At 39.2% G+C, this 22,805-nt stretch overlaps 1 protein-coding gene across 5 annotated transcripts in view; it reads left to right on the forward strand.

Annotated features, from left to right (window-relative positions):
- Positions 1 to 22,805, forward strand: part of STXBP5 (syntaxin binding protein 5) — a 117,463-nt gene that overhangs the window by 30,594 nt on the left and 64,064 nt on the right. For all 5 annotated transcript variants that reach the window (XR_013983974.1, XM_080998554.1, XM_080998555.1 and 2 more), the window contains exons 5-7: positions 6,063 to 6,197; positions 11,545 to 11,608; positions 16,424 to 16,507. Coding sequence is in view for 4 of the 5 variants with exons in the window: in XM_080998554.1 (XP_080854680.1) it covers positions 6,063 to 6,197; positions 11,545 to 11,608; positions 16,424 to 16,507 (283 nt within the window). In the remaining variant the exon portion in view is untranslated. The remainder of the gene's footprint in view (positions 1 to 6,062; positions 6,198 to 11,544; positions 11,609 to 16,423; positions 16,508 to 22,805) is intronic.

Raw genomic sequence — 22,805 nt, forward strand, 5'->3', positions numbered from 1 at the left:
GTCACATTTAGTCTAAACTCTTGGCTATGACCTGTCCATCTTGGGTGGCCCTGCATGGCATAGCTCATAGCTTCTTGGAGTTATTCAGGCCCCTTCACCACGACAAGGCAGTGATCCATGAAGGGGCAACAATAGTGTAGTGGTTACCTTTCTGGCGCATACTGTAGAACTTGAAGATACTGCATTCATTAGGTAACATGTAAGGGTTTGTGAAGGGATGCCTGTGTTTCTGCAGTCAGACTTTGATCAGGGGTTGCCTCCAAACACCCTGAAGTAGATAGTCGTAGTATTATGCTCTGCTCTGTCTTGTGCTGCTTGAGCATCCCTGGATTGCCACTCCTACGCTGAGTGCTTCTTACAGGGGAAGGCTTTGCTTAAGCCATCTCCAGTTCATTGCTATCCCACCTGGGGTCTTCATTAAGTTCCTGATGAAAGCACCCTTTGAACACATGTGCACAGTGCCTCTGAAGTGGTTGAGCTGAAAGGTGCTGTTTTCTGGTGTCAGTAACATCAGTCCTTGGGGGATCTGAGCTTGTGGGCACCCTCAGCACTTATGGAATTGTGTATCTTTCTTGAGGACTCAGTGGTGCTTTGCATGGCTCAGCATATATGTCCAAGGTAAATTCATTTACGGTATTTCCCATAGAGCTGGTGCTGTCTGGAGCTCACATTTCCCAAGGAACATAAGTGGCACTCCCTGGATATCAGCTGGGCCTTACACAAATAGCTTAAGCATACAAGAGACTTTAGTCAATAGATTACCCGCTTGTTTCTGTCCAGCCCAATACAATGGGAAATAAGGTTTTGTTGGCTATGTAGTTATCATGGATTAAAGTGTATCTCCAAGTGTTACGATGTTTCTGCTGCTGCTGTGCCTGGTGGGGTTGCTGCCAATTCTACAAAAAAGTGCTTCTTCGTCTTCTGCTTTTGGGTCTAATGTTCCGTTGTGGGACATTCCATTGTGGGACATTTGCAGAGCAGCCACAAGCTAAAAATGTGTATATATCTGCTGAAGCATCTTTTGACTGGTGTGTATTGTAACACATAGTTTGTAAGTAGGTTCCAGGCTACAGCATACCTACCTGACTGGAGATTGCTTTGGTATATTCCTCCTCCACTGCAAAAATATGGACTTACTGTGAGAAGTTCATTTTCAGCTGGGAATGGAAGGGATCTGAGCCACCCTGTGATTGGTGTCACTGCAGTGGGGAGAAGTGCTGTTGCCAGTACAATACAATGCAGTCACTTGCAAGGCAGGGAGCTCCATGGGCTATTCTTCACCCCTTATGGTTTTGTTTGTTTCTATTGCTACAGTGGTAGCTAGGGATACAGACGCTTCAGGTTACAGACTCCACTAACCCAGAAATAGTACCTCAGGTTAAGAACTTTGCTTCAGGATGAGAACAGAAATTGTGCGGCGGCAGCGGGAGGCCCCATTAGCTAAAGTGGTACCTCAGGTTAAGAACAGTTTCAGGTTAATTACGTTCTTAACCCGAGGTACCACTGTACTTTGTTCTGTTTTTATTGTTGCCTTGTTATTCTTGGGGTGCTATTCTGTTAGCTGTGGCACTTACAAACCAAGCCCACTCAGACTAAATGCCGGCAGTTTTTATAATCTTGCCTGCCTAGTGTAGAAAGTGGGAGGGACAGCCCATCCAAGGGCCCCCTCTATCCCTTGCAGAAAATGAATTTGTCATGGTAAACCAATATTCTACACTAGGAACATAGATAAAATGTAACACTTGATTACTAGCAATTTAGGAAGTGTGGCAAACCAATTTACAAGAAGAGCTAAAATTTTAGAGTGAAAAGTCTACCAAACATACGCCTAAACATTTTTCCTTGAGAGAAGCCTTGTTTTTTCATGTCACTAAGAAAGGATAAGATTAGAGGCTTCTAGAGCCAGTGTGGTGTAGTGGTTAAGAGCGGTAGTCTCGTAATCTGGGGAACCGGGTTCGCTCTCCGCTCCTCCACATGCAGCTGCTGGGTGACCTTGGGCCAGTCACACTTCTCTGAAGTCTCTCAGCCCCACTCACCTCACAAGAGTGTTTGTTGTGGGGGAGGAAGGGAAAGGAGATTGTTAGCCGCTTTGAGACTCCTTAAAAGGGAGTGAAAGGCGGGATATCAAATCCAAACTCCTCTTCTTCTTCTTCTTCTTCTTCTTCTTCTTCTTCTTCTTCTTGTCTCTTTGTTTTTTTCGCTGTCAAACAGAGCATGGAACTTAGTGCCAAAATTAAACAGTGTGGCAACTTCATTCTCTTAACTCAGAGATTATGTTTTCCTTCCTCACAAAGAATGTGAGAATATCCTTTAATTTAGTTTCTTCTGAACACTTTAATGTCCTGAAGAATTAGCTAAATAGTGCAACTTTTGTTATACTTTTAGTACTCTAAAGAAACATTAGTGAACTGATATGAAGGAAGAATGCTGAAGAAAAAGGTGCAATTGTGACCTAGTTTACAGTATTTTCCATTAACTAACACTGTACATGGATTTTTAAAAAGATGCATCATAAATGCTTGACTATGCATTTTTAATAAATCAATTAAAATACTCTTTACTACGTACCAGGCACTCCCATAAGTTATTAACATAATGGCTTAATGTTAAATTTAAAACATTAAGTGCAAGCTCTTGTCTATATTAAAGTGCATTCAATAAAATAATGCTTCATGTTCCAAACTAGCCTTTTCCCTCTTAAATGTAACTCTTGGAGCCTGGGTAGTTTTCTGGTGTGTCCATTCAGACATCTCACTAAACCATAGTTTTCACTATTTGTTTCCATGAGGAGCTCAAGAGATGGTGCCATTTCAGTGCTGGGTGGATACAAATTGTCCATTTAGTCCATTTTTAGGCCTGAGAAGGAAATCCATGCTTACTGTAGTGGGTAATCTAAACAGGGAACTATTGGGAGTAGACCTTGTTGATTCTTTTGGAGCTCTGTTGCCTTTTCATACCTTTGACAATGCAGTTCAATTTGTATTACAATAAGATAACAACATAACAAATAATAGAAGAAATTAAAAAAAATCAATATGAATACTTTGTATGGATATACCAGACCATCTAAATAAATGTTCTGCAGACCACAGTTTGGGAACTTCTGGTCTAAGGCATAGCATCATAGATATATGCCAGATGTCCAGAGGGAGAAAATTTCACAAAATAGATGTAGCAATGCCCAAATATAAGGCATAGCCTTGCATTCTTGTTCCATTGTCGCCTTTCAAGAAATTCCCGAGCTTCCTAAAGATGTGATGCCGTGTCATTTCTTCCAAAATAAGTCTTACTTAATTTCTAAAGTACATTGTTTATTGAACAGGGTGACTCTTTTGTCTTTCACCATTCTACTTTATGCTTCAATTCTGTAAAGCCCGTATCTCTTTGATGTTTTCACATATTCTTTCCTATCTGCCTGGCCAATAGTAGATAATTTGTCTAGGCATACCTAGACAAAAAGCATAATGTGTTTCTGTTTTTTCTGTTGTCTTGAATCCCTGGGTGGCTAGTCTTCCAGATGGCATTGAATGTACTGGAACAAAATACATATTAAGAAACCATAGGATGGTTAATCTCCTGATTTAATCAGGCCCTTGCATAGTCACCCCAGCAGCATTTATTGTGGGGAGCACATAAATGGTGGTTGTAGAACATTTGGACTGTGCACACCTTTAAGTGACACAAAAAGGTGAATGCCTACATTTTGGTTATAGAACTAAAGCAGATTTGTTTGTTAATACCTTTTACATTGTTGCTACCTAGAAGCTGGCAAAATTGCTCTATGCAAAGCAGCTGTGTGGAAAAAGTAATGTCTTGCCTTGTACAGCTATGGACACAACTACACATTTCTGAGCCATTGCAGTTGCAAGAATCACCAATGGGAAGTAGCAGTAGTAAATGTGGATGTGCTGAAGCAGACATTGCAACCTCCATGGAATTGCATCCACAGGATTACTTGGGATTCTTGTATAGTAGGATTCTGACATCCCAGCTGTATAATTTTGTCTGGGAAAAGGGAGAGAGATATCTGTTTTCTCAGGTTTTCTTTCCTGTTTATTTCTTGATGAATATGCTCCAGGAAGTGTCTGTGTCAAAATTAACAGATTTTAGCCATTTTATTTCAGCAGGCCTTGGGTAGCTTCAACCTTTATGGCCAGACTGTGTTGCCAAGTCCATCATGTGGCAGCTGTTTGGAAAAAGACCTGCCATATATGTGGATCTCCTTCATAATCTTCCTCCTTACCTTTTTATTTACCATATTTCCAGGCCACCTGTCAAATAGAAAATTGCCCAAGGTGGCATACATCATTAAATAACCAGTTAAATAACAAACAAAAACAAAAACAGTATGGCTGAAATAAATAGCTTGACACAGATATAAATTAGTACAACTCTTTTGGCAAATTATAAACCTTGGATTAAAATAATGAATTAGAAAAAGAGTGAATTGGCTTTTCACTTGAAGCATCAGTATTTGAGATTTTTACAATGAACTTCTTTTTGGGAACAGTGCAAGTTTGTTTAATTGTTACACACTATGCTAAGTTTTACAAATCATGATAAAGGTTTTGCTTAAGTAGCTTTGACAGTTTTATCAGAGGAGACATATGGCCTACAACTAGCAAAGGAAATCCTTTGCATGTATCTGCAAATTGCCTCTCAAGTGACCTTCCTTAACTATTAAGACATTTATGTTAAGTAATTATGCAAATTGTGCTTAGATTCAATAGGTGTTTAGCAATGTTTACTTGGATTATGGCTGTGCTGTAGCACTTCCACTTTAGGTGTATTCTATTTTGTTAGTCTGGGCCATGTCCCGAAATACCAAGACAAGATCAAGCTTTTCTTCTGAAGACGATAAATAAACAATAGTAAACAGAATGTGAGTTCTACTTACTATTAAGCATTTTAGGATATTCTCCTGTGGCCCTGGATATTGTCTTCCTCCTTTTCTGCAGATGGAGAAGGTCTGCCAATGCAGGTCTCTTCAATGTGGCCATGGGAACCTTCATGGCTATCACACCATCCATGCTATACTGGTAGGGAGCGAAAGGGTGTGTGTGTCAGTGGGGGGTTGAGAGAGATAATATCCTTCCCTGTATCCAAAGCCCTCCCCTCCCCCCACAATCTCTCTCCCCTAGAGGACCTCCAGCCCTAGAGCTTTCCCTAGTAAGGGTCTGGATTTGATGGTGGTTCTGCCATAGATTCTCACGTCCCTATAGCCAAAATAATGTCATTTTTTATGTATCCAGCTACAAAGTCTGTGATGCCCTTTATTGCAATTATAAATTACATTCTCTAGAGAATGCTATTTGGCAAAACTGCAGCTTTTAAGGAAGGAGAAAGTAAAGATCTTGGATAGTAGTTTGCTCTCAGTACTTGACAATAAATTAGAAAGTTGTGAGAAATGTGGATCCGTGTGCCTTACAGATATCCTCTGACCTAAACCGAGAGTGGCTATGGATGAAATTACTGTTGCACAGCAGATCTTTGAAACAAATTCAGAATAGTGGGCACTTCAGATTTCTTTTTATGGAATGAGTCCATTCTACAAATATTCTCCATTATCAAAGTAAAATAAAGAGACTCTCTCTCTCTCGGCTAAGTGGTTGTCTTTAGCTCTGATTTTTTTGTGAGAGCAGAAATGTCTTGTATACTCTTGCAGAATCATTCATCATGGATTTTCTAAGTTGTTTCATTTGTTATTTCTCATGTTTGGATAGGAACAGCTCTCCATTTCATCCCATTTTAAAGGAATAGAGACCTAGCATTCTATATGTGTTGCAGATGAGCAGCTAGTGTTCCCGTTGCATGTGTTAACAGAACGACACATTCATAAAACTGTTTTGGCGATACGGTTGAGAACTAATGATCTGTTATTGAAAAGCAGAGACTTAAGTTAGAGAAAAATTGATTTACCTGGGTGTGAATTAAACAAGCTTTTGTGAGCATAAACTCTAGACATGAAGTGCAATAGTGTGCCTTCCGTGATATTTATCGTCATTTTTAGGGTTTAGATAAGGTACATTTTTTAATTCAATTTTTTATGTTTTCTCTTTCAGGATAACATTTTGCCATATGCCGTTCCAGAGTAAATGGCTGTATGTGGGCACTGAAAGAGGAAATATACACATTGTTAATGTGGAGTCCTTCTCTCTCTCAGGCTATGTCATCATGTGGAATAAAGCCATTGAACTGTGAGTATGGTGTACTTTAAAATAAATGTAATTTATTTGGGTATCATTCTTTTTGGCAACTATATTCTCAATTGACACAACACACAAAATGTTGATGTGTTTCTTTTTTTGGTTGTGAAGCCCTGGTTTCTGACCTGTTATGTGTATATGTATGATACCCAGCATTAGTCATACTCAGTGTAGACAAATTAAAATAAAATGAATTTAAATAACAAAAAGCATTGGTGTCCATGGATCTACTCAGTCACTTAACTGGCTGTCTCCCTATGTTGGCTAAAGTGGTAGAAATTTCTTGGGAAATTAATACTCCTGTTAGAATATGTGGCACATTGCTATCCTATGGGTTTATTCAGAAATAGTATGTCTCTCTGCATTCATTGGATCATGCATGTGATCCATAGTGTAGCCAGCTGTAGGATTACAGCCTTAGTCATATGATGTAGAACACAGAGAATTTGACTATGGCAATCATTCCGTCACCTTTTTAGCTTGCCAGATGGAAAGAGCCACTCTCATGTAACTCACTTCTCATGTAATTTTTAAAACAAAAAGTTATTGAAGAGCAAGTGAGTTGAGACTGATTCATGTTGCTGCCTAACTTAGTAAGTATATTTTTATCAGACTGGCTTGGGACATGTTTCTATATCCCTTTGAAACTTACTGTTCAGAAAAAAATGGTATTCGGGAACACCAGTTGTGAAGAGAAAATATGACTGTAGCACTGGGTGAGGGAGGCTCTCTGCATTGTGTCCTGTGTCCCAGGCTCTCATCTGCAAGAGGATAGGCTGCTGTCAGTACATTCAAGTTGGCCCAGAAACTAGCATGTTTTCAAAATAAACAAGAGCACATCTTTTTATTCTAGGTCAGAGATGATGCTTCAGGCTTTCTTAGTGGATCTCAGGGTTCTTGTAAAAAAAAAACCCTAACTGTAGCCCAATACATACAAGATATTCAGTTAGAATTAAAGAATTCTGAGTTGAGGAATTGGTTTGATTATCAGACCTGAACCGAACACATTATTTGTGCCTTCTGGCTGCCTTCCCTATTTTTCATCATTTTTAGCAGTTCAACTTTTTCCCATTGTTTAACAGTCAGGAAGCAAAAATTATTTCCAATTTGCTTTAAATTACCCAGAGAAGTATTAGACTGCTGTTTAATTCTTGACACCCCTTCTGTTGGTAGTGGGGTGCCTTTAAAAGGTACTTGGGAAGGGAACAACAGAGATTGTATCAGAGCTTCAACAGAAAAGGCAGACCTTCCAAGTGTCCCTATTTTCCAGGGACATCCCTGATTTAGAGAAGCCGTCCCAGTTTCTGATTTCATATAGTCCTGTATAAGGAAGGCTTTTTTAATGTTTAATGTTTTTTTATGTTTTTATATATGTTGGAAGCCGCCCAGAGTGGCTAGGGTATAATAGTAAAATTATCATTATGGAATGGGACGTCCCTATTTTCATAGGAGAAATGTTGGAGGGTATTAAAAGGTTTACTGAGGGAGAGTAAAACGAAAGGCAATTTATAGGTTAACTTTTGCAGACCAGACCAGACAAGGAGGGGAATGAGAAGGGACAGTAGTAAGCCCAAGAAGAATTTAGTGTCAGAGGCAGGCACCCAAAACCAGGAGCTCCAGGGTTCAGTTAGACTGAGTTTATCCTAGTAAGGCCGCTCTTTTGAAACCAAACTAAGCTATATTAGAAATGAACAACATGAAGAACTAAGGTAGTCCTAGAAAGATGATTTATCAGTGAACAAAGAAGATTTTTTAATATCCTGTTAGTAGCCAGTTGATAAGTGATAGTGCTGTCTTGATTGAATTAGGAAGTGGAGGAAGATAAAAGTTTCCATTTGCTTTTGTTAAACCCGTGAGTTCCCAGGCCAGCATGTAGAGGGCTGGAATATTCTTTTCCATTTGGTATAATGTGGGAACCGAAAAATACACTTCTAATTTGTTAGACCTTTCCAGACAAAATGGAGACTTTTGAGTCAAGTTGATATGTTGGGACTCAGAACTGTGAACTTTGTCAACAGTATGTCTTGTCTCAGTCACTGGACCGGGTCCATTATCTTGCCAGTTTTTAAAGACAGCCCACACACCGTGCCACCCTTAAAATAGATTTTACAGCAATTTGTGAAAACACTGAAGGACTTTACAAGTAGCCTATTCAGGTGTAATTTAACACCCTTTCATTAGTAGCATTGTCTTCCCAATAATTTTGTTCATAAGGTTTTGATGACTGTTCCTACTCCTCCATTCTCCATGGGAAGTCCTCCACTTAGGAAGCCTATTCCATAATTTCATATTGACATGCATTATCACCTGAAGCCAGTGTCTTTTGTTCAGTTTCTTGGATCATTGGATTCCTTTCTTGGTGTAATAAGTAAATTTGTCTGATTTTACTACAGGTGGTTAAGGGAACAAGGGAAAAAATGGAGCTAAAGGGGGGAAAGTGCTAGGTGTCAGGTTATGTATTAGGAGCCAGCAGTCTTATTGTGGAGGTTTTTATTTTGTGGTATCCAGTGCTGAACTACTGAGGTTCCACTCCCAAAATCTGCTCTGGTGTCGCCTTCAACCCTCTGGAGCTGATTGTAGGAGGGCCTGAAGGGGAGAGAGTTTGATTAGTGATCTGATTAATGCAACAATACTGCATAGCCAATTGTTCATTTCCCCCCAAGTTTTAGGCTAAGTTGCCCTTTATTGTTCAAGTTTGATTATTCCAGTAGATATTGATTATAATCAATAATTATCTATGCCCTGACTGGGTAGAAGAAAAAAGTGTGACTTAATTGCTTTAGTCTGTTTCATTCATGCATGCATTTGTCTTGGGGCAGGGGAAGATTTTCATAGTTGGTATCAGCCTGAGTCATCGTGAAAGCATAGCACATCAGCTGTTAGACCCTCATAGGCGACGTTGCTTTGCATGTTTCCTGAAGAAAACCCCCCAGAAAATATTGATTCTTACCTGGAAATGAGTTGTGTTAAGCTCAGTGAGGCTTGCTTCTGAGTAGACATGGCAATAATTGTACTGTGAGACTGGTTTCCTGGTAGCAATTTAATAGAGCACATATTTAGCATTTCTAATTGTGAGGGTCACCTGGTTATTGGTTTAATTTTAGTTTGGAAAATACAGTCAAGATCTCACTCAAGTAGCAGAGCTCTGTCTGGTTTGTACTGCTGCATTTATGGAGCTGAATGTTTCAGCATGCAAGTCATTTCCTTTACATAGACAACTGAGCTAGATGTTTGGCAAAATACCAAGCTACAGCTCTTCTCACATGTCTGAGAGAAGTTTTGTATGGAAGAGAATTCAGTCATGTGTGCTCTCACATCTTTACCACCTAACTTGAGTAGGTAGATCTAGTAAGTGCTAGATCAGCACCTAATGTGTCACTTGTTGCAGCCATATGGATCTTTGAAGCCTCTCTGCTTAAGCGCTTTTTAAGAAAGGCTTGAGAGTCCTGTCAAGCCTAGAATTGTGGCTGATTTAAATACAGTGATGCAGATCTTTTGAAAATTGTTATTCTACCCTAAATCAATGTTGATTTCTCTAATCTATGGCACTTTACATAGAACAATTTGACAGATCTGTAGCTGAAGAGCTCGTAACCTTGCACGTGTGTTTTGATTTACTTTTAGTAAAAACAATGACAAAGTATTTCAGGCTAACTTTGTGCTGGATGAATATCTTAAAAGATTTCCAGTAGGCCAGTGGTTCCCAGTTGGTGGTCCACAGACCCCAGGAGGTCCATGTAACCCACCCAGGGAGTCCATGGAACCATTCACATAACAAAAACTACCATGGAGATATCAACATTTTCAAAAGTAGGGGTTCTATGGCTTGATTTTTCAAAAACAATACTTAGCTAATTGGGAACCATTGCAATAGCAAAAAGTATTTGAGGGAGGGGGCATTCAGTAAAGTGGACAGAGACTTGATTGGCACGTAACACTATGCCAAACCTTAGCGAAGTCAGAGCACATGGGCACCCACAGGAAAAGAGTTGTGGCTGATTACTCCTTCCCTAGTCTTTCTGCTGTCATGCTATCTGGAGCTCAGCGTTTGGCTTAGCATTTTGTGTGAACCTGGGTTCTTGGTTCTTGTAGTTTGGCAGCGGGAAAACTGAAAAGAAGCAGCCACTGTTTTTACTGTGAGTATCTACATGCTCATGTGTTGTCACATAGCCATGTTTTGGCGTAGCATTATGTGTGAACTTGGCCTTACTTGGTTCAAATCTTAGTTTCAAACACAATGGAATCTTCCCTGAAAATTTCTTTATGTATTTCCTAGAGATAGTACCTGAAAGAAAGCTAATTACAAGTTAGATTGTAGATTTGACTACTATTCCAATTGCACAAGTCATCCTGTTAATATATAAATATTAATAATAAATATTACTATTTAATTTTAAGAAACACTGCATTTCTAAACTCAGAGAAAAAAATCACTCAGTCACTGTTTTAAAATAGGTCTCTGGAAATCTCTAAACTGGCACTGTACATCAAAATATAATCATATCAGAGTGCTTTGCGAATTGATCTATTTCCTGAGAATGCTGAGAGTGCTCTTAGTTTCTAGCTTCTGTGTTGTCATTCCATTTCTATTACTGTTCATAGCTGCTTCTTTTTAAACACTGAGTAACCATTCTTGTGAAATTGTTACAGTTTGTTTTCAGAATATAAATATTTTTATGGACCCTGAAGTTTTACTAGTTAAGTTGATAACTAATCTTTCACAGATATTTTCCATCAGTACAAGTGCCATGGAACCCTGGACTTGCATGTATATATAATTTCATTTAATAGGCATTTTCTGTAATACTTCATGGAAGTTTATCCGTCTGGCATTACCAAATTATGAAGCAGTTTTCCACTAACAAGTATTGATTAGTCTTAAATTCTGTCACCCGTTGTGATTTGTTGTTCATAAATGTGATTAGAAATGTGCTTTGTTACATTTTTTAGTTTTGGGAATACTCAGACAATTTTGTACTTTTTTAAAAATAAAGGTTTCTCTTTTAAAGACTTCTAATTCTCTGACACTGAGTTTACACACTGAGAATCAATATCACGGACAGCACCTAATGAGTCCCATCAGCAGGAGCTATTATTAACAATAATAGTTTGAGTTGTACCTACTACAATAACTGTTAAATTGGTAAAACCATTATTTTCTAAGTACCTCAGTCCTTTCTAACTGGACATTCTTAGTCTGTAATATTATGTGCTTCTACATAGCATGGGCTTTTTCATTGACATTGGTGCCTGCTTCTTTGTGTCGATATTTGTGTATTTTGTGTGCCCCCATTCCTGTTCTTAATTTGTAAAAAATAGATATTGTTTATATTTTCAGGTCATCCAAGTCTCATCCAGGACCTGTTGTCCATATTAGTGACAATCCAATGGATGAAGGCAAGGTATGTTAAAGCTTGGAAATGAAAAAAACAAATTGTTTAAGAGTTGAATTGTTTCTTAACATTAACTTATTTCACTTAGCATCTCTGTTTTGGATGCTAATAGTTTGTAAAACAATGTGAGGTGTCAGGTGCATTAGTGGCTATGTCCGACTTCACACTGTAATATTTTGTTGGGAAAGACTTTGATCTCCCTAGGTTGAGTGAGGTACAGAAAGTGTTGTTGTGTTGCTCCGAGTGAGAGATAGCTTTTTTGTTTCTCCTCTTCTTTTTCTTATTTGCTTATTCATTGGACTTCCTAATGTTGAAGTGCTCTTATTCAACAGATCTATCTTTTTGTGCATGCCTATTGGTTGTTGCTTGTTTTATTGAAGGGAGAACTAAGTGGATGGTGTGGTGCAAGGAGAGTGTGAATGCTTCCCGATTGGGGGTGACAGCATGGCTCCTGAATTCTTGTTTTTTATCATGTGTTAGGGTTTTTCTTTGTAATAGTTATGAGATTTTCTTGATATATGCTGCAGTTAGGTTTTGTTTTGATGTTGTGTTTTGATGTATTTTGGTGCTTTGTATAGGCTTCAATTATATGGTATATATTTTATTTATGTGCTTAGTTACATGGTTCTGAAATCAATTGTTACTTAAAATATGGAATTTACTTTTATTACTATTAGCAACAGTTTTGAATATGAAATTACTGCATTTTTAGTTTTTATTTTTGTTGACATACATAAACTGCTTAGAGATTTATGTTGAAATATGCATGTTAAGTACATACATTTATTAATAATAGGAATAGAATTTGGAAGTTCTGGTGAGAACCATGTTTAGGTGTAAATATCTGTGTCAAGATGCCCTTATCAATAACTATTTGGATGAAGTGTTTTATATTCCTTTGCAAAAGTGGCCACACAAACACACACCTGGGAAAATGTGTAGACTGCATTGGGAGCCACACAGGTCACTGCTGTGGGCTAATTGAAGCCAAAAAAAATTTCCAGTGGCGAATGGGTTAAAAAATTATCCCCTTCATTACTTTTATACTATAAAGCCCTCTTCCCCCACTGAAGGACATGATAGGGCTTAGAAACCCATTCTTACTGAAAAGATAAGGTCCTTATTGTGAATTAACATTAAAAAAGGTTTATGTCCATCTTTTCATTCATGTATAATTTTGTGCTCTTCTAAGAACAACAACTGAAGTGCCTTGTCATATGTCCTAGAGACTGATCCCCCAGAAAAACGGTAGTTAGTGGCAATGAAATCATCTCCAGCATCTGGACTATTATGCAAGCATCGCTATTGGATGTTCATAAGTAGCGGCTTATGACACAATGCTGTTTCAAAATTATATGTATAAAGCATACATAGACATCTTGCCAATGTAAACTCATACTTATGACATTTTAGTGACATTTTTAGGCGGTATACATAATTAGTATACAAGAAAGAGATCTAATTTTCCACATTTACTGGATTAAATGGAATTTAGTACTTCAGAATGCTTTTTTTTAGTAGGATTATGATATAAATCTTAAATGTTAGAAAATCCTCTCGATATTCTGATACTAGGATTAAAAGGGGATCTTAAAGATATTTCTGTGCAAATGTGGGCGGGGGCCTTACATAATAACAGTTTTGACACGGGTGCATACCAGATTGGTGAAGATTATTTCCAAGCAGCAGGAGGCATTTTATGAAGTGTACGGTAAAGTTACGACAGATTTTCCTCTTTAATACCTTTGCTGTGAAAAAACATGACTTTTTAAAAATATATTGGTTCTTTTAGAGTGACTTTTTAGGACTCCAGGTTTCCAGTTTTGAAATTTTTACATAGTGGATTTTTAGAATGGCTTAAAACTATTTTTCTCCCTAAATTATTCAGTCAAACATACATTCTGTGTTTGTATAGGGTATAGATGGAGGATTATCTGTGTCTTCAGTTACACTTCTCATGCAGATGAACATACTATCATGTATTGCTTCTCTCCGTAATAGTAGAAGATGATAGTTGGAAACGTTTATTTTTTAGAGTACCACACCAGTCAACCAACTAGTTTGATCCTGATGCTGCCTTCTACTCTTATTTCTTGACCCTTGCCTAATAGCCGACTGTTGTACAGGGGAATCCCTGCTTACGCGAGGCTTCCGTTCGTGGCCACTGCACACATCAGTAGGACGTGCGCAAGTCCTTCCCGTTCTGCTCCCACCCCCATTCCACCCCCTTTTGGCACCAAAAATGATGTGTGTGTCATACATGTGGTGGTTATGCACAAGTGGGGAGCTGCCTGTATTTCAATTCAAGAGCTGATTACTTTTGGTGGTCTGGTTTTATATTTCATCTGTGAAAGACTGTAAAAACTTCTAGTTCAATACCATGTGCAATCTCCATGCTAAAAACTGATATTCAAGTCGTTGTAATATGGTCCACCTTAAATGTACCCAAACTACAAAAACAGAATTATTATTTTTGAGTTCGCAATAAAGGAGCATTGTACAAAATTAAAACAAACCACTTCAGGCACAGGTGAGATATTTTATTTCAGTTTTTCTGTGTCTTAAAAGGGCAAAATGCATATTAGAACTGTGTCTTAAAAACACAAAACAACCACTTTTCCTGTTACATAGTTTTCATCATGCAGTGTGGGTTTTTTTAGATGGAGTTGCATTTGAATATTCCTGTATTTGTACAGTCTAGAGTGTATCTTTCTGCATATCTGAATTGGTTCTTATTTATTTACATTAGGGTCAGTCTTTTCCTTTGACCCTTTTGGTAGTGAGTCATTTAGAATATTCTACATTTTAAGTCCAGTTGCAATGTGATAAGTGGCAGGTGACCCTGCATACTTGAAGAAGAGGAGGAGACAAACCTTATTGGGGAATTTAGTAATAGTAGTAGCAGAAGAAAAACATCTACTTCTGCTTCATTGACTACGCAAAAGCATTTGACTGTGTCGACCACAGCAAACTATGGCAAATTCTTAAAGAAATGGGAGTGCCTGATCACCTCATCTGTCTCCTGAGAAATCTCTATGTGGGACAAGAAGCTACAGTTAGTACTGGATATGGAACAACTGACTGGTTCAAAATTGGGAAAGGAGTATGACAAGGCTGTATATTGTCTCCCTGCTTATTTAACTTATATGCGGAATTCATCATGCGAAAGGCTGGGCTGGATGAATCCCAAACTGGAATTAAGATTGCCGGAAGAAATATCAACAACCTCCGATATGCAGATGACACAACCTTGATGGCAGAAAGTGAGGAGGAATTAAAGAACCTTTTAATGAGGGTGAAAGAGGAGAGTGCAAAATATGGTCTGAAGCTCAACATCAAAAAAACGAAGATCATGGCCACTGGTCCCATCACCTCCTGGCAAATAGAAGGGGAAGAAATGGAGGCAGTGAGAGATTTTACTTTCTTGGGCTCCATGATCACTGCAGATGGTGACAGCAGTCATGAAATTAAAAGACGCCTGCTTCTTGGGAGAAAAGCAATGACGAGCCTAGACAGCATCTTAAAAAGCAGAGACATCACCTTGCTGACAAAGGTCCGTATAGTTAAAGCCATGGTTTTCCCAGTAGTGATGTATGGAAGTGAGAGCTGGACCATAAAGAAGGCTGATTGCCGAAGAATTGATGCTTTAGAATTATGGTGTTGGAGGAGACTCTTGAGAGTCCCATGGACTGCAAGAAGATCAAACGTATCCATTCTGAAGGAAATCAGCCCTGAGTGCTCACTGGAAGGACAGATCGTGAAGCTGAGGCTCCAATACTTTGGCCACCTCATGAGAAGAGAAGACTCCCTGGAAAAGACCCTGATGTTGGAAAAGATTGAGGGCACAAGGAGAAGGGGACGACAGAGGACGAGATGGTTGGACAGTGTTCTCGAAGCTACCAACATGAGTTTGACCAAACTGCGGGAGGCAGTGGAAGACAGGAGTGCCTGGCGTGTTCTGGTCCATGGGGTCACAAAGAGTCGGACACGACTAAACGACTAAACAACAAGAAGTAGCAGCAGCAGCAGCAGTAGTATTTATACCTCACATTTTTCCCTGATAGGATTCAAGGTGCCTTACAGATTATAATAAGAATTGATAAAAACATAGAAAAAGAATAATTTAAAAAACCAATTAAACATTAATAGAATTAGGACTATATACATATATAAAATCTGTTTAAGGCATACAAATAATTGCAGTAAAAGCATTGCAGAAAATCAAATAAGGACTCAGGTAATTTATTTTTCCTAATCAACCTTGTATCACGTTTTAAGATTAGTGTTTCTTCAGGGTAATAATCAGACTATGCATCCAAAATAATTCAGTTCACTACACTGCATCTGCTTCATATAAATGGTTTGCCACAAGCTGGGAGTTTCAGTCTGTGGTGATCTTTATTTCCTAGATTTAATACCTCTGTGTGTTCATCCATGGGTGGATTCATTTAATTCGATTGAGACTGAAGCAACCATGAGACTATTTGTCTGTCTTTTTCTGACAATTCAAGTGTACTTTAAACAGTCTTTGAAATTGCATATCATAGTATCTGTATATTTCTTTTATGTCGGAATAGTCTGTCAGTAGGCATGTCCTAAACACTGGGTTTAGTATTTAAAATATATTTCATCTTTTGGTGTCTCTGATAGTATTGTTACAGTTTTAGGATATTGTTACCTTTTAGTATTATGCTTCTATAATTGTCCTTAACATTTGCATTTTAATCCAGAAATTTTTAGAATTGAATCACATGTATTCAGGTACTAGAAATAACTCATTTTCATTCCCAGAAAATTAATATTTTCTTTGGTTATTTATTACAGCTATTGATTGGTTTTGAATCAGGAACAGTAGCATTATGGGACCTCAAATGCAAGAAGGCAGATTACAGATACACACATGACGAGGTAACCAAAGTTATTAATCTGGCAGGTTTTTGTACTCATGATATTAGAATTAAAGCAGTTTTGTAGTTTAACATTAGAAACATAGTTATTTGCTTGTGTTTGTCTGGAACGATCTCCCCCAACCTGTTGCATTTAACATGTTTTAGCTGTGCTGACTGGGATTGACAGGCGTTTTCATCCATAACATCTGGAGGGCACTACAATTCTTTGATTCTATTCTATATGTATACGAGTTACACAGATTCATACATTAACACGTTGAAGCATTGCTGAAAAAAACTTCATAAGATAGCAACAGATTTGGGAATAAAGTTTCTGAGGTTGCTAAACTTGCATGTGCTATATGGACTTCAGTGTAGTGTGTGTATTTAATAGTTCTTAACTACAGCATCTGAATGTTAATGTTGAAGACATGGGGGAATGGAGGTGGAGAGATTAGGAGAGAAATGCAGGAAAATGTCAGAGGTTTGGATAGACCAACCTCCCCCCTCCCGCAAGAAAGTGGCTACAGTAAAGATTGCACATGTATGCTTCTCTCATGCTGCTGTATGGTGTCGTGTTCATCAGACAGCAATACACAGGCTTCAGTCTAAGCAGTTTTTTTGCCCTGCAAAAAGGGATGGATAGGGAGATTGGCTTCTAAAGTGACTATGGAAGAGGGTTATATATTTTTCTTAGCCCAGCTATCTCTATACTTTGGTGACAGAGAGAGGCTATATTTCTGTACAGTTGAAGCAATCAAGGGTGTAGTAAGGGTGCAATTACACTCAGGTGAGGCATTCTCTGATGTCTCTCTATCCTCCAATGACATGGAGGGATGTCAGGGTAAACAAGTAGCAATCCTTACTTATCTGCTTCTCACTCCCCATTCCCCACCCCAGTTCATTACAGGTTCCCAGTTTGGTTTTTCTAGAATCTCAGAAAGCATCTGTGTCTAAAGTGTGGAGTGGACGAGAAACATGGTTTCCTCCTATAATTAAATGTGTATGAACGTCAGAAAATGAAGAAAGCTTTAGCAAACCATTATGTGTTTAGGTTCAGCAGTGACTAGTTTGGGCCAGCAACTGTACATTTGCATTTTAAATGAAGTGACATTTTTAGATCTGGTGGAAAAGGAACTGATTATCTTAAACACCATAATTGACTCATCTATTCTGCTCTCTGGATTAATGAAGTAGGGAATTTGAAAAATGCTTTTCTGTTAATTGTTGGCTATGTGCTTCTAGGCATGGTTTTGGGGAGCAATTGGCAGAAGGAGAATGGGGATTAAACATGGCCATAATTTTACTGATCACAACATATTGGAGTTTGGCGCAGCAACAGGCAAGAATCTGTATCGGGAAAATGGCCTCCTGGCATACACATCTCCCAGCCCACCTACTGGGCAACCATAGCTGCTACTGTGAGTCCTGCAATCCCCCTGGGTGTGTGGCAGCCATTCACCCATCCTACCCCTCTGAGCCTAGAGTCATAGTCTTTAAAGTGCCATCTTCAAGACCCCATTGGGGTCCCCTCATAAGCTTTAGATCCTGTCCAGTGCACTGCCCCACTCAAAAAAACCTGATATGGCTGAAACATAAATACAACTGCTTCCTTGCTTTGAGGTAGGCAAAAACCTTTCAGCCAAGTTAGGCCAATTAAGACAGTATAATATCTTTCCAACAAATGTCCACAGCAAAATCACACCTAGCAAAAGGAGTGTGGGTTGGAAAACTGACAATTCCAATACAAGTGCTATAAAAGGCAAAGGGACCCCTGACCGTTAGGTCCAGTTGCGAACGACTCTGGGGTTGCAGCACTCATCTCGCTTTACTGGCTGAGGGAGCCGGCGTACAGCTTCCGGGTCATGTGGCCAGCATGACTAAGCCGCTTCTGGCGAACCAGAGCAGCTCATGGAAACGCCGTTTACCTTCCCCCCGGAGCGGTACCTATTTATCTACTTGCACTTTGACGTGCTTTCGAACTGCTAGGTTGGCAGGAGCAGGGACCAAGCAACGCGAGCTCACCCCGTCGCGAAGATTCAAACCGCTGACCTTTTGATCGGCAACCCCTAGGCTCTGGTTTAACTCACAGAGCCACCCACGTCTGAAGACATCTTCAATTTTGACTGATTCTAGTTCTCTCCAGGTATACTTCAGAATTCTAGCACCCTAATCCATGCAAACAGTGGTTCAGACCACAGCACCACCCACGTCCCTATAGCCTGGGCTTTATTTATACCATAGGAATGGACCAGCAGGAATAAATTCTCACGTTGATCCATTTCACAAGCCTCCCCCCTGAGGTCAGGCAGGCTGTTGATTGGCCTCCAGAGTCAGGCCAGGTAGAATGCAGTGTGGCCAACCCACCCAACCAGGGAGGGAGACCTCCCCGCAGCTTTTCTCCATGTCAGTGGCACAATGCTGCCTCACCACAAAATGGTGGAGAGATGGGGATTCTGTTTGTTTGTTTTTTTGTAGTACTTAGGTTATGTAATTGTATCGTATTCTTATTACCAACTGCCCTAGGATATATTCCTATAAAGGAATACCATAAATAAATACCTCTCAACAAGTTCTCTTCCGGTTCATGTGCATAAACTTTCAGTATTCTGATTACACTGCTGACTTGCAGCTATCATCATAATCCTCTCATTTTTAGTCAGTTTACCTCATAGCTTGGGACACTGAGAACTACTTCACACAGTACTGCATATACCCTGTTTGGTACTTACTGCTGTAAATGCATAAAGGGAAAACATGTACAAGACTGAACTTTTGTATTGCAGTTGAACCATTTCTTTTTTCATTGGGAAGATGAATATATATTGTGATGCTGAATAATGTGTGCAATAAGTATTTTTCAATATTCTAGGAGTCCTCAATTCAGCTGTTGTGTTTATAGTATCCTAAGATTAAAGTAATTATAGTTTAAAAGTCTGCAGTCTATGCAGGAAGTTTGGATATGAAGAGGGGAAATAGGAGCACAGTAAAATGACAAATTGAGGCCCTATGATTACTTTTTTCTAATGGTTAAATAAGAAATCTATATAAATAACATGTGAGCTAAAAGGGGAGATGTTTTTGGTTTTTTGCTGTGTATTTAAATTTAGCCAAAGACAGGAATTAGACTCATCCTTGATGTAGCCTATGAGGAACAAAGCCATGGGTCATATTCTCCATTTCCATTCACTGTTTCTTTTGTAACCACAAAGAGAAGCTTTTGATTTTCAAGTAACCACAGTTCCCCTTGATGTCCAAACATGGAAAAACTTGTTTGTTTTCATGACTAGAGAAAACAAATTGGTTTAGACCCATGATTTCACATCCTGACTTGTTTTCAAACCATAGTTTAAACAAACCCCCCATTTTCTAAGTTTTGATATTGTGAGAAATTTCAACTAAAATAGAAAGCAGGAGCTTTGAATCTCCTTGCAGGCACAAAAGAGGTAAAGTGAGGAGGTTCACCCTAATTTTTTTATAGCTGGAAACTTTAAATTCTAACTTGTCCTGTCTTCTTAATCATCAGATAATTAAACTTTGTCTTTCTAAAATATAACTTTTTGGTTGCAGAATATTGGGCTTCTGATTACATATTGTCATGCATGCCAGCTATGGAAGCTAGAGTTGCTGTAACAATGCAGTTACTTCTTTTTTTGACAGAGTCAAGAATTTCTTATGCTGTATTTACTCTACAAAAAATGTGACACATAACTATTTTACTACTTCATTTCACATTTCTTGTTCTATGTAATGTCACAATTCTGTGTGGGATTTCAGATGCAATTGGAAACTGCCTTAGTAATGAGTAATTTTAAACTTGCAAATGAACAGTAGAAGCAGCCTATTTGAAGGGTAACGTTCCTATTTCTGTTTGGATGCATGGTTTCTGGTAACATTATTTGCACTTAAAGTAAAAATAAGACAGCTATTGAATCATTGGCTGCTATGGATTCTCACTTCATGAACATTGGCTAAGGGCAGTTTCAATATTCTTCCAACATGCAGATTGCAAAAAAAAAAGAAAAAAGCCATACAGTATCTAAGAAAGTGCTCATGTGAAGGTGGTAGTAACATTTGTAAATTTTCCTTATTGTATAGCTGAGTGTTGCTGTGGACACTTGTGCCAACATAACCCTTGCGATGACCAAACTGTTGTGAATATATTTGGCTTGGATCCATAATGCCCCCTTCCAATCTGGGATATTTTATTCTGTATTATGGTATTAAAATGTTCCTGTCTTAGAAGGGGAGAGGAGTAGATGAAGGAGCCCCAATTTGTGCAGCTAGGAGGAATAACACCATTTTAGAAAACTGATCATTTTCTACCTGAAGTGCTTTATTATATTCAGAGCGGCATCACTACCAATTTATCACACAAGAGCAACGCTCCAGCAGCAATAAGAGCTCTAATCTGGAAGCAGTTTATGAATATTTGTGGTGCTATTTCTAATCTGCTTGTTATCCCCACAGTAAATTTTGGCAAGTTGGACTTACGAGTTATGCTGATAGGTAGGGACAAACCTTAGCAAATACCGCATGTTTATCCTTTGGATGAAGATGCTCTCAGGTGGGGTATGAGCTCCCTCTAGCACTTGAAGGCAGGATTGCCGCTGATTTGGAGAGTTTTGCCCCCACCTGACCAGCCCCCAGCAGTTTTTTATTCCTGCCTTTGTGCTGAGATGTTGTATCCCAAACTCTCCATTCAGCTTGGCTCAGACTTGACTGTGTTTGTCTGTGTACCTGTGTTTCTGGAGTTTGTCTTTGTGCTGTTGGTATTGCTTGTTTTGTTTTTTTTTAACGGGTTGTGTCTGTCATGTTATTTGTGTGAGGCAAAAGCTAGTGTGAGCTATCTCTCATTCTGAGTTTGGGGTGTCTTGCGTAGTTTAATGTTTGCATCTTGCAGGGTATTGTGTTGATTGTGGGGAATTTGGTTGTTATTTCCCACTACGTTTTTCCTTCTTCTCTGGCAACTTGGTTGTTTCTTTTTGACTTTTTCTTTTTGGTCATATTGCTTCCTTTCCCCCTTTTCTTAGATAGGCAGCTTAGTGGTCTGTGGCTGTGTGAGGAATTTTTAACAGCTGCTCTGTTCTCCTTCCTGCCATTTTTGAAGCCCCACCAGAGCTCTGAACTATCAACCACAGCAGATCTGCGCTTAGTTACCGTAGATCACCTATCCTGCAAAGCAATGGCCAGCAACTACTGGATTATGGTTCCCCCATTGGTTCCAGACAATTTGCTGCTGCAACTTTGAGGAAATAGTGGGCCATGGACAAGAAAACACTGCTGAAGGCTAAAACCCTTATGGCAATGTATAACTCTCTACTTAATCTCTGCATTTCTCAGTTGGCATCAACTTCTGGTGTGCAGGGCTCCAGCTCTGAGTCCATTCTCATTGGGTGAGGCTACTACCCTTCATTGTGTCCCAGGTACTATAACTGCTATGTCTGTCGCTGAGAGAGCCTCTAAAGCTGCCATGTCAAAGGCAGCCCACCAATGGGAGTCTGGTCTAATTTCCCGCTCTTTTCTTCAGGCTTGGTTACACAAATATCAGTACAGGTAATCAAAACTGTCAAGTATGCCTAGTGCTTCATCACTACTGCTATTTCCCCCGACATACTATTGGCGTGGCTCCACCTCAGCCTCAGCTGAATACTGAAAAGCTTCAGCAATCTAAAGAGGCACTGTTGTCAGACTTATCTAAAGACTTACCTGGATCTGTCCAGCAAGCTAAAGACCAATTTCCATCTCTTTGACATCCTGAAGTCCTGAATCAAATAAAAGGAACTCTCCTTTCTGGTTTATTGCAAAAAAAAAACCCAACAACCCCGCAAAGGACTTCCATCGTTGGGGCATAAAATATTCCTATTCTTTCAGCTGCTTTGGTTTACTTTCTGGTTGCCAGGGCTGTCATTCCCTGAGGAAGTTCCTCTCAAATGGCCATTGTCTGAGGAGGTTAGAAGTAAAGTTTCCAGGTTTTCATGCAGTGCCACAGGGCTTAGCAATTTCAAAGTGTAAAGAGCTGTCCAGTTTTAACAATTGAAAGACATTGTGGATCCTGCATTAGATCTGTGAGAGACTAAATGGGACTAGAGTGTTGTTTCTGAATGGAAATAAATGAAAGAAAGAAATGGTCTCTAATAGACTGTTTTCAGGTCAAACAATGCCTACACTTATATTGTAAGGCCATGGCAGTACAGGATCTCAGTGCCCCAGGTGAGAATCCTGCCTCTTCTATATCACAGAAGCACCAGTCTTCCTGATGCAAAGCCTCATGGAAGAGCTGTTTCTGCTCCCATTCTGTTTCAGAAACTGGTCAG

The sequence above is a fragment of the Podarcis pityusensis genome (assembly GCF_964106645.2).
Source record: "Podarcis pityusensis genome assembly, chromosome: 3".
In the NCBI taxonomy this organism is placed as follows: Eukaryota; Metazoa; Chordata; class Lepidosauria; order Squamata; family Lacertidae; genus Podarcis; species Podarcis pityusensis.